The following is a 14,598-nucleotide window of genomic DNA, read 5'->3' as shown; positions in this document are numbered from 1 at the left end:
AACAATAAATTGTGACAGTGTTTAACAGATCTGAAAAACTTTCCCACCTAAAACTATAGGAAAATATGAGGAAAAACTTAAAAGGAATGTCAAACATTTATTTAAAAACACCGTCCAATTTTCATGAGCAAGAAAACAACACAGACATTGAAGTGAGAAACATTTCATGAATGCTCTGAAACTCCAAATCTTGCTAGTCACTTCGCATATTATGTAAGGTTTGAAAGAAGGCAACCACAACTGACCTGTATCTTTTTCCTGGTTGTGTAGCCATTCAATTATGTTCTAAAACTTTAAAGATAGAGACTGGGATCAATTTTGTAATTTTCAATAATTTCAAAAATAAAGCTTGGCTGCTCACCTCAAAATCCCAATCTCCATACACGTTTGGGTCGCTTTTGTTGCTCCAAATGTAAGTATGAGCTTGTAACTTTTCAGAATTATCCTGCAATTATTGTCTTTTTTATTAGTATTTTCCCAACAGCACAGATGCAGTGTATTTATATGTTAAATTTGGGATATATAAATAGCCACACCGTCCTCACTCATCAATTAAAATTTTGATTCAAATTTGTTGACCCACTTTGTGGACCTATACCCTATTCAATCTGTCCTTCAGTCTTTTTCTTCATTTGTTCTTAGGTTGATTAATGCAACTTGTAATGCAAATATGCAATGATGCTGAGAAGGAGAAAGAAAATTGTTTTAGATACTGTCAAACTTGCCTTCAAATAAACATGAACATCACTTCTTTCATATTCAATATCCTCAAACTCGTCCAAAATAAATAATTCCAAATCTGAGATGCCTTGCAGGACCTGACCAGAAAGAAAGGAAAAGGAATGAGTTACTCAAGATGACCACCCCACATGCTGTTTGAACAATTGTCGGTGAGAAAAGAGAAACTAATGAAACAGGGAATGTATCACATAACTCCACAACCATGCCATACATAAGAAAGGAAAAGGATAAACAGTGACTTAGGACGTATGTATTTTCTTGCACCTTCAATAATTTTACACAGGCACGAGATCAGATTTGCTCGTAAGCTATGGAGATAAAACGTTGCAATCAGTTAGGACGTATTTATTTCTTGCAAGATCAGATTTTAACCTAACTCGGAGTAAGATGTTGCTTCTATACATCCAAGCTTAAAATTTATAGATATGGTCAGCAATGTGAGAACAACGTAGGTTTCCATTCAAAACAAGGAAATGATGAAAAACTACTGAACAGGACGTAGATAGATGGCTAGCTCGGGAGATTCAGGTATTAAGTGATGCCTATACGAAGATGCATAAGCAAGTATTTCCGGATCGTATAAGTTATGACTAAACCAATACATTGACGTTAATAAGGTCAGGGATATTACAGACCCTTCCAGTGACTTTCTTATCCTCCACAGGCAGAATAGCGGGATAAACACGACCTTTGATGCTAAATCTATGACTGCAAGTCAAATCAACAACTAAGTTAACAGTCCCAAGAACATAAACGATGGAAAAAAAGTGATCAAATGCCCAAACCCCTAAGATCAAACATTGTGGTTCCCATAGGGAGACATAAAAAGGGAAAGTCTCGAAGGGTTGCGCTCCAAGGATGGAGCAGCACCATCGTTGATAACTTGTGAATAGGAGACCGGTGGTTCAAGCATTTTGAATTTCCTTGATTAGAATTCCCACGCTATTTATGTAGATAGGAAACTAAAGTGGCCGATCGTACAAAAAGTTTCAAATCAGTAATCAAATTGATGAGAGAGGGAGAGATAGACAAACTGGTCGGGCAGGGTGGCAGGGGCAGAAGGAGGAACGCGCTTGAGAAGGACTTGAACGACGTCGTCGGCTAAGAGACTGCCATAGACGAAGACGTTGTGGAACTGATTCGGAATGCTGACAGAACTAACCGCACTCATCTTCTCTAATTCACTCCCGCTGCTTCTCTGCACTTTTAAGCTCAATCAATCGCAGGTCTCATAGGATAAAATAAAATTATTATAATTAGATTTTAAAGAGGGCGCTGAGGTGAGGATGGAGTTCACTTCTTTTTATTCTATTTATCTGACCAATTCTATAGCCGTCATCAATGTTCTTTAATTACTTCTTTTTTTGCCAGCAATGTTCTTTTTTTATTTTTTTGGTAATAATTAATAAATGATGTTCTTTATACCAATAATAAAAGTAAATAGGTGCTAATGTATCTTTTACACTCACTTCAACTTATATACAATTTTAATCTTAAAATCGGATGGCGAAGGAATACTTTAATGATATTTAATAATTAATAATTATAAGTTAAAATCAACTTGTACATTTTACCTGGACAGAAATGGCATTCCAAGATTCTGGGACCAAGCACATACCCTCTCTCCCCCACCACCCCTTTTTAACTTTCGGGATAAAACTCTCCCTAGCTGTTCTATATTAGGCATCAGGTCCCATATAAATATCAGTAATTATTTGGGCTTTCTGCCATAAGGAATTATTTTGATGTGTCTGTTGGTAAAAATAATTCATTAAATTCGGCCCCTACATCCAAGTAATTCGAATGACTGTTCGGCTTCTTAGTTTGAACAAGGGAAAAATTCGGTCCTTCGAAAGTTTTAGAAGCAATAATTATACAAGGAATTCTCCACAACTCATTAGCTGTTAAAGAACTAATAATCCTTTTATCATAATTGTCTCTTGAAAAAAATTGTCAAGCGATAATATATAAGCATATTGCAAGTATACAGTCGGTTCCAAACATAGCACAGAAAGCAAGTCGCGTGACAAAGGCCCTATACGTCCATGGGCTCAGGACTTGGAGTGCTAAGAATGTCCAACAGAGAATTCTGTGGTTCCAGCTCCTCATGCCACAGAGGAAGTTTGTCTCCCGGGTAGAAGTTCCTTGTCACTCCTTCGGAATTTATCTACACAGCAAACAGGGAAATAAGATTACGTGATTTTCCAACGTAATCACAAAACCAAATGATCTTAGATATTACTATCAAATTGTTCATTCCATTTCACTAAAAATATAACCAACCATGAGTACCATACACTATACAAAATCTACAAAATCAATCAAACTGCCTCGTATCATTTATATTTTGCATTGATAAATAAGCACGTAACTTCTGAGAATTAAAACACAAGTGAATAGCGTTTATCTATGAAGCTTAATCCTAGTTATATTATTATTGAAAATTCATAATTATCATTTGGGTGAAAGGACCTGATAGCAATTGCATGTGCATTTTCCACAAGAAAGAATAAGGAAGAAAATACTAACAATCACAGTGCGGACAACACCACCACTTGCCCCATCACGTGCGATAGCCAGTGAAACTGCCTTTCTTACTAATTCCTGTCATTAAGGCACAAAAAAACCATTAGCAACAAAACTCTAGAAAAAATCACCGAAAATGAAAGAATTTAATCGTGCAAGTCCCCAAATCATGAATGATAAGGTGACTAACTAATGTAGCACTCAATAATGACTCAAAAAATCCTGTCCAATTGTTCTATTTGGCTATTTGCTTTACAGCTCGGCTAAAATGTGGTTTGTCCCTGATGTCTGAGTCAGGTTTCAAATTCATCTCAGTAGTTTCAGTAACTCCAATTCTCATTACTAAAAAAGGTTTAATGTTTTCCTATTAAGCAGCAATAACTGCCCTGCTGACTTATCGTCAAGCATACATGACATTCTAATGGTCAAGCATTCTTTCTCTTTCTTCCCCTTCTCTTATTCCCTACATTTTCAGATCAGATGCAAGAGATTAACGACCACACAACACTCAGTCGACTGCCTATCTTGTGCTGCTCGATGGAGCATTGCCTGAATACTTTTATGGACACACGTTAATTTGGGGAGAGAACATCATGGCTAAGGAATGATGGTCAAATGTCTAATTGTCCCAGTTAATCTCCTACCATGCCCCGCATCCATGGTCATTTCCTCCTCTCAAACTTCTTTGAGGATGAAGAGAAAAAGGGAGAAGGAAAATAAAAGAACAAAAAGCAAGGAAGAATATTTGACTATTAGAATGCTACATAGACACGAAGAAGTAACAGGTATGTAATTTCCACCATTTAGGTTGATGGATCCAATAGGTTGATATAACATCGGAACTTGAAACAAGGTAGGACAAAATTGAACCAAATAAAACTTTTGGGACAAAATCAATACTTGGCTCAAAATTTAGGAACCACGGCAGTGATTTAGGTTAACTTATTCATTTAGTTTTACGCAGGCACTGGCAAAAACCAACACCCATACCTCTGCTTCATCCTTGGTCATTCCTTCTTTCCATGCTTGGTCAAAAAAACCATACAAGTAACTTGAGCCAGATCCTGTCAAACACATCATATCAATCATAGCTGGATTAAAAAAATTCTAAGCATCTAACAAAAAAGCAGTACTTGAAACGGACAAAGAATTAAAGAAAGATGTATACAAAGTGAAAAACGCCAACACACAATTGGGGACAAGGATTTTCAGCTTGATATATACAATGGGCAAAATAATACAATTAAACATTTGAAGGCAAGAATTTCAAAACTGGTAATCTCTGCCAGAAAATTCCATCACTAAACAAGAACTATACCAGGTCAAATGATGATAACAAACCAAGGTAGAACAGGTACCATGTTTAAGTGCATAACCACACGCACAAATTATGATGGTAATTGCATTTGATCACAACGTTAATGTTAAATTACCTCCAATAGCAAAAGGCTGCTGTACTATTGTTCCCCCCAAAGGAACTGCATAAATTTGACCCCCTTCATATTTGTCCCATCCACCAATAATTAAGCCAGTCTCTAAAAAATTCTGTCAATAATAATAGATTTTCAGCAAAACCAGATAATAAAATAGCCTATGAGTTCAACTGTTCAAGAAACCCTAAAAAGATAGAACTCCGTCAATCTAACACAGTTATCTCATATTCCTCTCATAATAGCAGAATTTATATTTCTCTACCACCTCGTCTGAAACTTAACACCTTTTATGACATCACAATTACTATCATAATGTCACAAGACATGAAACATTCAGATTATACTATATGACAGTACAAGAAAGCATAATAAACATCACCCCCCCCCCAAAAAAAAAAAAAAACATAGCACGCATGCACAAAAGGCGGGGGGAAAGCAACTAGAAAGGCTAGATATCTTCCATCTTGTAGGAAACATATAATCTATGATCGACTATGAAGGCAAGAGAGTCAGAATTATTCATTATCAATACGAAGATTGCATTGTAAATTTCTTATGAGGCGAGTACACTTTTAATCAACTATTCCCAGCAATCAGCTAATTCAATTCTTGTGAGAAACTCAGCAATATATTCCCAACAAAAAAGATAAAAATCTTAAAATTGGACCTTGTTGTTATAGGATAGAAGGCGGACAAGGTTTGCAGCCACTTTGACAGTAGCAGGTTGTCCAAGCTGTACTCTGTACAAAAAGGGAAACTAGCAATGAGAGCAACAAAGCTAGAGCCATAAAAATTGCAATAAGCAAAGAATTAACATCGGGAAAAAATATTATATGGTCAATAGAAACATTAACATGAGAGTATATAAGCCTGAGGGACAGTGCATAGAAAATACATTAAATTACAACCAAAAAAAAAAAACCAAGACACTTTGAAAGTACAGGAGTGACATTATCCAATTTAAAGGAAACATTTCATGTAATAAGAAAATCAAACAGGCCATCGAGGAAAGGAGCCTCCAAGCAACTAACTTGAATAATGTTTGTTCATCCATATAACCCAAAAGGCCAAACCTTTATTTCAAACTTCATAATATTCTATTAGTATAAATAGGAGTTGGATTCACTAACGTGTGTTGGTGAAGGAAGTAGCGGACATAATCAGACACAATCTGTGAATCTGCGGCCTGAAAAAGGTTAATAAATAAATCAGCCTTAATGAAGAGACAGAGTCAAGGTTAGAACTAATAACCAAAAGAATGAGAGAAAATAATACTGGATCATTCAATTTCCAATCTTCCCCAAAATGTTAATATCTATAAGCTGAAAAGATATATGCCCAGGGGTAAATTATAAAAAGTAGAAACAGAATGCGCAGAAGAATGAGGATCTAAGCATTCACTAACATTATTAAACAGCCAAAAGCACAGTTATCCACCAACACATTGAATTTATAAAAGCCAGACCTAGGTAAAACTGGTTAATCATAGCTCTAAACCGTCATAATATTTATGTCGCATCTGCTTGATAAGAATAATATGGTTGTTCAATAATAATATGACGATGGTACAGTCTTTGTAAACACCCATACAATTCCTGTCACCTTATTATTAGAAAATACATACTTGCTACCTCTTGTCCAGATAATTGATTGCAAGAATATTTGAAACTGCATATTATTCTAGATTTAAAACAGCAAACCAAGTTGAATCCAACAATAAAGAGTAAGTGAAGCAAAACATCAGATAACAAATCAACCAATAAAATAACTAGCAAGAATCTTGAAATAGGAAGAGTGCTACCGATCCCGAGCGACAAACATAGACATTATCTGTCAGTTGTGTAATTTTGTCAGAAGCCCGATTTGCAACATATACCCCTGCAAAAATGGTGGTATGAAATAGAACGAACACTCAGCCCCAAAAATGACCAGAAAAGGAAGAATCCTATTACGAACAATATTTTCCAGGGTTTATTCAAAAAGAAAATAGAAAAATTCCCATAATAAGCTTCCACATTCCACAATGGACGGTAGAAAAGCCCAATGAGGCAACAGTGTTAAAAGGGAAACGCATTGCAGCTAACATCAAGGAAGAAAAAAAAAAACCCAAAATTCATGATAAGCTAAAGATACTACGAGTACGAATATGAATTTGTAGCTGGGCGCTCCCTGATTCTCAGACAAGCCACCATATCAACCCCAAACTCAACTCCTAATCTGCTGACCGCTACTGCAGCTAAATAAAATAGATTATGAAGATAACAAAAAATAAAAGACCACGCAGTAGATGAGCCTACCAGTGCTAGTTCGGGAGTCGGCGCCGAGAACAACACCACCGTTGTAAGTGACACCGATGATGGTCGTCCCCATCGAATGAGGAGCGTTGAAATCTAGGTTGTGATCCATGCGTAGCCCCGGAACAACAAACGCAGAAGAAGAATAAGAGGTGGAATCGCGCGAAGCCCTAACACCAAGACTGAGATCGAGTCGCCAAACAATGATGATTGCAGTAATCGGGAAAAGAGGAAAATGAAAAGCCCAGTCGATAGCCTTGACTTGCCACGCAAGTTTTTTTTCCCCTTTAAATAATTAAATAAACTTTGTCATTTTTTAATGGAACCAAAACGAAACCACAAAGGTATAATAGAGAAAAATGAAGACAAAAAAACATTATTGTCAAACTCGCTCTCCGAGTTTAACGTTTTTATATTTTTAGTTAATAAAATCGTGTTGATTTACTCTTAAACTCGTAATAACTGTAAATTCAATTAAACTTACAAGTTTATTTACTGAGTTTACCATTTTTTACGTTTTAAACTTATAAAATTGTGTCAACTTGCTTTTAAACTTGAACTAAGTTTTAGATTTGATTATGTTTAGTGATTTTATATATGAATTTTATAAAAATTTCTTTGTTGAATATAATAAATTATGATCATTGATAGATATAATTTTAATTATTTAAATTTAAAATATATTTAAATGAAATTGTTCTATTTTTATATATTAATTATTTGATTATATACTTTTAATACTAATTTATTAATAAAAGTAAACTCTTACGAGTTTACGATTCGAGTTTACTATCCGAGTTTATCTCATTCTCATAAGTTTGTTTAAACTCGTGAGTTTGACAATCTTGCAAGAGAATGAAAAGACTATTGTATTTCTTACTTGTACTACAACACAAATGACATCCACTATGTATAAGCATAGTCTTACACATAGGTTATAATTATCCTTAAATGACAAATAGTGGATAATCAATCTCATAAATGTGAATGGAGGTGAGTTACAAGATTAAATAGATAGTGAAAAGGTAATAGATGGTGGAGGTAGTAAAAGTTACTTAGTGAAATTGAAGAGGAAAGGTAAATAGACATCAATATTCGCAATATTGTCCATGTTTTCTGTTTTCTTGCCCTTCTGCATTGAGTTCGGAAGGAAACTAGGTCAACGCCTTTTGTTCTAAACATAAAAATGTATTTTTATCCTATTAGCTTTATACTACCTCCGGTCCTAATTATAAGACCCAGTTGACTAATTTGAAGAGATTAAAGAAGTAAGTTGAGTTAGTTATTTGTCCTAAATAGGTGTTGTCTTTCCTAAAATATCCTTGCTAATCAAGTGTATTGACTAAAACTATTATTGTTAGAAGGGTTACTTTCGAAAAAAATGTGTAAATATGAGAGATAAAATATATATTAAAAAGCGGAGGTAGTATAATATTTTATTTTAGTCATGAAAAACTTCTTAATAAATTTCATCTCAAATTAATTCACAAAAAAAAACTGTTTCCTCAAGTTGTGCTTTTTGGGCTGCCGCGGTGATGCCTACGATTATATATTGCTTCCATCATACAAGTCTAATATTTATACTCTTAGAGGGGGGGTGTTAGTGGTATGGAAATATAAATATCTTAAATGTGAGTTCTAGTTTGTAGTGTGTAACTACAAACTGATACGGTAAAGTTCAGATGAGAGGGCAAGCTGCTGGTGAGATTAGTAAAACTTATCTAGTTTTGGGATGTTAGAAGGGCGGTGAAACAGCTGATCCCTTCTTATTCTTATTATTGATCCTTCCACCGCCTTCTAATTAGCTTTATATAAACGTTGTCGTGATTAAGCATGAATTTGCTTTAGTGTGAATGACTGAATAGAAGAATTTGGATACTTCCCTTCACTTCAATAATTTGGATACTTGTAATCTAATGCAGCATATTACAGGGAACTAAGGATGGCTTGAAGTGTTTTTCCCCTCTAATCTGAGAAGAGAAGTACTTTCACTAAAAACAAAAACAAAAAAAAGGGACAAAAACAAAGATAATCAACAGCCCAAACCCTCTTGATAACCAATGAGGAAAATGATAATAAATGATGACTTCTAAAGTAGGGGGGTGGATCAATTAATTCAGTCGAATCCTTACGCGACTCGCATTCTTACTGTGAATTTTGGATGACGGTGCGAGGTTTGCTACATCTTAGAAGTTAGCTATGCAATTTATGGTTGGTTTTTCTTTTCGGGACATGTGAAAGATTTTTTTTTTTTTGATAAGCTAGAAAACAAAGAAAAGACAAGTGACTATCTAGCTAGTAGTAGCCTTCGCAACAATACTCTGAACTGAATCAGAACCGACGACCTGAAGTCCTACGCCGTGGTGGAGATAATCATGCAGAAATTGCGAGTCTCAGGGTACTTCATAATATAATGATATAATGATATGCGGGGTGATAGACTAGTAAGCGAAACAGAAGTTCTAGTTCTATTATTGCTGTAGAATGACACATGCCGCCATAATCTTTCAGTTATGGCATCATAAATAGATTGAGCAGAACATCTTCAAATCAGTACACCCACTGCCAGGAGGTGGGTTAATCTGACCTAAGCAATATATTTGGAGAGAATGGCTGCAAGTAGGATAAGCTAACGAAACTAATTAAAAAATAAAAACAAAAAAAAGGGGAGGGCCGGGGTGTTGAGTTCTGTATATGATTGTATTTGGTGCTATAGTTTAAGCTACTTAATTGATGGACTGCCCTTTTCTTTTGGCAACGTTCTTGAATCTCTGTTAGGCTCTAATGTCATGTTGATTTTTGGCATGTGATTATACGTGGAGCTATTCACTATAGCTAAATAGCTTCAAGTTGCATGATTAGGCTGTGGCTACTCGAGGATGGAGTGGAACTGGAACTGCTCTACGTTATAAAATGAAAGGGTTGGTAGAAGAAAATACAATGGTTAGGGGCTCTACTATGTAGAGTTAAGCTAGGGAATGAATCAGCAATCACAAGGAGTCGAGGGCAATCGGTTCTGGTAGTGGCTGCACTTGAAGGGCAGGTATAGGGTCGTGAGGGTATGGCAGTTGTCCCGGCCCAACCAACTTTTCCCTGGTTATTACACTCTTCATATCTTCAATTACATTCCTCACTTCATTTGCAAGCTCTATCACCATGTCATCCTCATGGCCTGCAAATCATGACCAAAACTCATCAAACAAGCATAGACCAACAAATTCTCTTCCCCTTTTGCATGTAGACACCCGGGGGGGGGGGATTGTCAATGCAAGCACTAGACCTAGATGAAACTCACCAATATCATGCATGGCCTTTTCTAGAAGGAAAATATAGTCCCTGTTGTTCCCGCAAGGGCCACAAGCAGTTGCTATTTGCCTGAATGATCTCCAGACATCAGATAAACCAAAAGGGAAAGGTAGCATTTACACATAAACGGGGGAAACAGCAATATACCTTGCCATGTCACCCAGTGGGGCAGGTCCCAGGTAATATTTGTTTGATTTGTCTGGTGTTGATGTGAATCTGGATTGTAGAAATGAGTATGTCAGTAGATTCGTCTTCAGAACAAACCGATGGCGTGAAATTTTAACGGGGCCCTGTTGAAGATAAAGAAATAAAACTGATAGGCAATCCATGATAACTTACACGATCACTCCAGTTAAAGCTGGGTGCAGTGCATTAGTTTCCTACAAAAATCACAAATTAGCAGCAAATCTAAATCTAAATAAAAATAATAATAATTATAATGGTTAGGCAATTATGATTTCTGGCTAACTATTGAAAATCTCACCTCGTAGAAGTCTACGAGAGTCTTTTGATCATATTCACATTCCCTTCGCTCCAAATACTGCGTGAATGACAGGAATGAGGGGAAAATGATATTAAAAGAAGAAATAGCTGAACTAAGTCATTGAAAAATGCCGAGCTTATTATAGTGCCTCCTGCCTCATTTATTTCATACGAGAAGATGAATACTTAAGAGTTAATTCTAGAGATTGCATCAATGAAACCAGATACCTGCATAGCTAATTTTTCCTTTTGAGGGCCTCCACGAACACAATAAGCAGCACCCCACTGTAAAGAGATTAAAGAAGTCATAAAAGGCGGGGGGGAAACCAATCCTGACTCTTGAGCAATAAAATAGATCCTTACGCAAAGGGCCCCTTCTTTCTCTTCCAATGTGCAAGTCCTTGCGGGGTTTTCAGGTGTACCTCGGTGGTCAATGCATGCTGCAATAAGTAAAGGAGATGCCTAAGCAGTGGTAAAAGCTGAGTAAGATTATGATGGTATGTACATAAAAACCTTAAGAGCCTTACCTAGATCAAAGACGCGTCTGTAGCCCTTTATGAAACCAATGACTTTCTCATCATATTCAAATCCCGGGTTCCACACAAGTGAACCATAGCCAAAAACCCAAAACACCATGGCTGTAAAATTCTGAGGAAGAATCCACACTATAATCAATACAATTCACCGGCATGAAAGAAGATATGCTTTAAGCAGATAATGAGAGCATTTGATCTTTCGCAGGAAAAAATTTAATATAAGTGTGATTTGGATAAAACGAAAAACAGGGGAAGCCCCAGTATTTACAATCCTTTTCCCCGTTTGCAATTTTAACATAAAAGTCCTGACTTTGAAAAACACTAAACTCTATAACCCCGAGTTCAGCTTCCAATTTCTATGGCATTCCGTCGACCTCCTTCCCACAGCGACCATAAGTAAAAGCGGCAGTGACATATACAACAAAACAAAACGCAAAGCGAACCGGTAGGGTTCACAAGAGCGCCTAAACAAAAAATTTCATAGTCTACTGTGCTGGCCATACCAAAAAGGGAGCTAATGACTTAAAAGTAAAGCATCAATTTTAAACAAGCATTGAAGGAGGAAAAACTCAGCTGATATGTACCCAATCACTACGTACTTAATTAGGTATGGGCTAATTTCCTTTAACAAATTCAGACGTAAAAATGGGGATCATTCCCACGTTTTTCCCGGTTTTTTCCCGCCCGTTAAGCGATGCATAAATACAATCAATAATCACCATTGCGTGTCTCCTTAGATACTAAATAACAATACGAGAAGCATACGGAAAACGAGAATGCAACATTGAAAAAAACAGGTAGATTCTTACACTAAGATCCGGAAGAGAAAGGAAGAGCTAGAGCAATCTCCGATGGATCCAAATGACAGGACGAGATATGGCGATGGCAAGAAAGAGAGAAACAGTGGGAGGAATGCTAAACAATTAGGGTTTAGCTTGCCAGATTGAGTTGTGATTGTTTCCCTCTTCCCCTCTCTCTCTCCTTTGGAATGGTTGCTACCCGAACAGGCGATGGGATGAGGCATTGGAGAAGGAGGGCTTCCGATTTTTATAGTGTGCCAGACATGTCATGCATGATTCATGCGTCACGCATGCCTCCCATTGCTATTTTATTATGCCAACTAATTTAATCATTTAATCATTGACGTGATTATCCGACAATTACAACCAAATTTCATCCGGTTAATTAATATTAACTCCACTAATTAATATAAGAGCTAACTGAGGAGTTAACTTTGGTCAATCTTAATTCATTTTATTTTTCAAATTCATAATTTTTTTTTGAAATATTTCAATTGATTTTAAGGGAATAGTTGCTATACATAATTAAAGAGAATAGTTAAGATATACATTTGTTACAAATAATCAACTTAATTAATTATTTTTTAATATTTTTAAATTAGTTATCTAACTCTTATATTTAAAACTATGAGTAGTAATTAATAACAATTGATTCAAATTCATAATTCATAGATAATTAGACAAATTTTTTAAGAGCGCATGGTGTATTGCTAAAAAAAATGAGTGCTTTACAGGCTAAAATTTTATATTCTAATGGGGAAAAATCTTGCGCGTTTATTTTGAAAAAAACTATTTTCATTTATCTGTTTTTTTTGGGTTTGGAGATTATCTGAAAGTAACAATCAACGGGAGTTGGATTTAATGAAAAGAACTAATCCCTCACAATGTGACGAACTAAAGTTCGAATTGTAACTGAGAGAAATATTTACATTTAGTGTCTGATAGTGTTTCGAATAGAATTGCCTTTAATAAAAAAAATACTTATTTTAGTTATTGAAAAAAAAAAAAAAAAGAGTAGCAATGGGAGCCGACGATCTCATCCGGTGATAGGTAGGTGAGAGACATGGGCTTGCGGATGCGCTTCGATGTGGCCGCCACCTCCCACGGCTTTGGGAGATAATAAAGTGAAAAAACAAAACAAAAGATTCATTGAACCTGGACAGAAGAATCAGAATGTCACCGGCGCACATCCGAAATAGTGGGCATGGTTCTAGAACGGAATGGAATCGAATTTAACACATGACAGCGAGGAGAAGATTTTTTTTTTTTTTTGCCAGAATATCTCCATTTCATTTAATCAAGAGAAGAACCAAGTCTCACGTACAAGCAAAATGAAACAAAGAAAGAAAATAAAATTGTCAAAACGAACTAAAAACATGCAAATACCGGTAACTATCCTGGATCAACATTAACCCCATTAGCATCATGATGCAAAATTTTCAAAAAAGGAGCGGGCAGTCTCCAAACCCAATCCTCTGGGCTTGACCCATCCAGCATAGCCTTGGCAAGCCAATCAAGGGCAGCATTAGCTTCTCTAAGAATCCATTTAACCACATGGTTCCTAAACATTTTCCTTGATTCCAAAATATTATCAAGGATAGCAGCACATCTCCAGTCTGGAAGGTCCTGTTGAGTATTAATAAAGCTGACAAGAATTTGATTGTCTGATTCAAATTGCACGTCATCAATTTGATTTTCAATTGAGTACTCCACTGCATCATTAAGAGCAATTCCTTCCGCCATTAGTGCAGAATCAGCAGCAGTAATCCTAGCTTTTCTATCAAGCAACATTTCGTTTGAGTCTCTGACCAAGAAAACAGAGGCGACCAACTTGTTTTCTGAGCTAAAAGCACAATCAGAATCGATCTCTGGGGTATTTCTAACAGGAGGGGTCCACTTCATGTCAGCCTTTAGAGGAGGATTAGGTAATATGCTTAACAACAGTGGAGGAAAGGAGTGGACATTGGAGATCTAATTAGGATCCAGATGAGTTGGAATTTGTTTTCTACTTAATTGAGAATATTTAAGTGACACATGATGGGTCGTGACTTGTGATTAAGGGGGTATCTGGAAACATTTTAAAATATTTTTTTAAAATTTTTTTTTTATAATCCAGACAAACTCTTCTACATATTTACTTTGTACCTCCAACTCTAAATATAAGACCCATTTTATAGTGTAAATTACATTGTAAAATCAGTCTTATATTTATGATCAGAAAAGTATACCATAAAATTATTTTTAAAGTTATAATGTAGTTTTCATCTAAACATCCCTTAATCAAAGGTCCCATAACGGAACAATAACACCACGACACGAGAGCTACCTCTTCAGTCTTCACCCAACCTCGTGTATGCCGGGTCACCTCTCTATGGAGCTAAGAAATAGGCCCGGCTACCTGTAATGGGCTTAGGGTCATAACCAAAGTCTTTATTATCAGGATTAGGACTGAGCCCACAAACTCATCCTTATGTTAAAA

General features: G+C 36.1%; 3 protein-coding genes across 4 annotated transcripts; all 3 read right to left on the bottom strand.

Annotated features, from left to right (window-relative positions):
* Positions 1-38: 38 nt before the first annotated feature.
* Positions 39-1,987, bottom strand: LOC114749533 (AIG2-like protein D). Its single transcript, XM_028938030.1, has 4 exons — positions 1,776-1,987; positions 1,377-1,449; positions 726-818; positions 39-445 (listed from the first exon to the last, which is right to left on the bottom strand). Exons 1-4 carry the CDS (start codon positions 1,910-1,912, stop codon positions 275-277), a joined length of 474 nt encoding a protein of 157 aa, XP_028793863.1. The 5' UTR covers positions 1,913-1,987; the 3' UTR covers positions 39-274.
* A 577-nt stretch (positions 1,988-2,564) lies between these two features.
* LOC114749528 (proteasome subunit beta type-6) lies at positions 2,565-7,210 on the bottom strand. Its single transcript, XM_028938022.1, has 8 exons — positions 6,998-7,210; positions 6,502-6,578; positions 5,831-5,886; positions 5,368-5,440; positions 4,701-4,812; positions 4,258-4,331; positions 3,271-3,345; positions 2,565-2,908 (listed from the first exon to the last, which is right to left on the bottom strand). Exons 1-8 carry the CDS (start codon positions 7,104-7,106, stop codon positions 2,777-2,779), a joined length of 708 nt encoding a protein of 235 aa, XP_028793855.1. The 5' UTR covers positions 7,107-7,210; the 3' UTR covers positions 2,565-2,776.
* A 2,184-nt stretch (positions 7,211-9,394) lies between these two features.
* On the bottom strand, positions 9,395-12,360 carry LOC114749535 (gamma-glutamylcyclotransferase 2-2-like). 2 transcript variants are annotated; one of them, XM_028938034.1, is made up of 9 exons: positions 12,129-12,360; positions 11,311-11,448; positions 11,147-11,223; positions 11,012-11,068; positions 10,785-10,841; positions 10,640-10,680; positions 10,448-10,516; positions 10,290-10,369; positions 9,395-10,166 (listed from the first exon to the last, which is right to left on the bottom strand). In XM_028938034.1, the coding sequence occupies exons 2-9, from the start codon at positions 11,417-11,419 to the stop codon at positions 9,985-9,987; spliced, it is 672 nt and encodes a 223-aa protein (XP_028793867.1). In that variant the 5' UTR covers positions 11,420-11,448; positions 12,129-12,360; the 3' UTR covers positions 9,395-9,984. The 2 variants fall into 2 exon arrangements, with proteins under 2 accessions (XP_028793867.1, XP_028793866.1); XM_028938033.1 differs by having other exon boundaries at positions 11,311-11,431.
* Positions 12,361-14,598: the final 2,238 nt, after the last annotated feature.

Source organism: Neltuma alba, unplaced genomic scaffold (assembly GCF_004799145.2).
Source record: "Neltuma alba isolate B1F8T4 unplaced genomic scaffold, ASM479914v2 tig00006084_pilon, whole genome shotgun sequence".
NCBI lineage: Eukaryota > Viridiplantae > Streptophyta > Magnoliopsida > Fabales > Fabaceae > Neltuma > Neltuma alba.
The sequence above is the reverse complement of the archived record's forward strand: the minus strand, read 5'-3'. Positions and strand labels throughout refer to the sequence as shown.

Coding starts and splice junctions, on each gene's coding strand:
- LOC114749528 (XM_028938022.1), bottom strand. CDS start 7,106: ATGGATCACAACCTAGATTTCAACGCTCCTCATTCGATGGGGACGACC. Junction 6,579..6,997: donor CGACTCCCGAACTAGCACTG/GTAGGCTCATCT, acceptor CCATTTTTGCAG/GGGTATATGTTGCAAATCGG. Junction 5,887..6,501: donor ATGTTTGTCGCTCGGGATCG/GTAGCACTCTTC, acceptor AACCTTTTTCAG/GCCGCAGATTCACAGATTGT.
- LOC114749535 (XM_028938034.1), bottom strand. CDS start 11,419: ATGGTGTTTTGGGTTTTTGGCTATGGTTCACTTGTGTGGAACCCGGGA. Junction 11,224..11,310: donor CAGACGCGTCTTTGATCTAG/GTAAGGCTCTTA, acceptor TACTTATTGCAG/CATGCATTGACCACCGAGGT. Junction 10,370..10,447: donor CCACTGGGTGACATGGCAAG/GTATATTGCTGT, acceptor GAGATCATTCAG/GCAAATAGCAACTGCTTGTG.
- LOC114749533 (XM_028938030.1), bottom strand. CDS start 1,912: ATGAGTGCGGTTAGTTCTGTCAGCATTCCGAATCAGTTCCACAACGTC. Junction 819..1,376: donor ATAAGAAAGTCACTGGAAGG/GTCTGTAATATC, acceptor CTTTCTGGTCAG/GTCCTGCAAGGCATCTCAGA. Junction 446..725: donor ATGTTCATGTTTATTTGAAG/GCAAGTTTGACA, acceptor CAATAATTGCAG/GATAATTCTGAAAAGTTACA.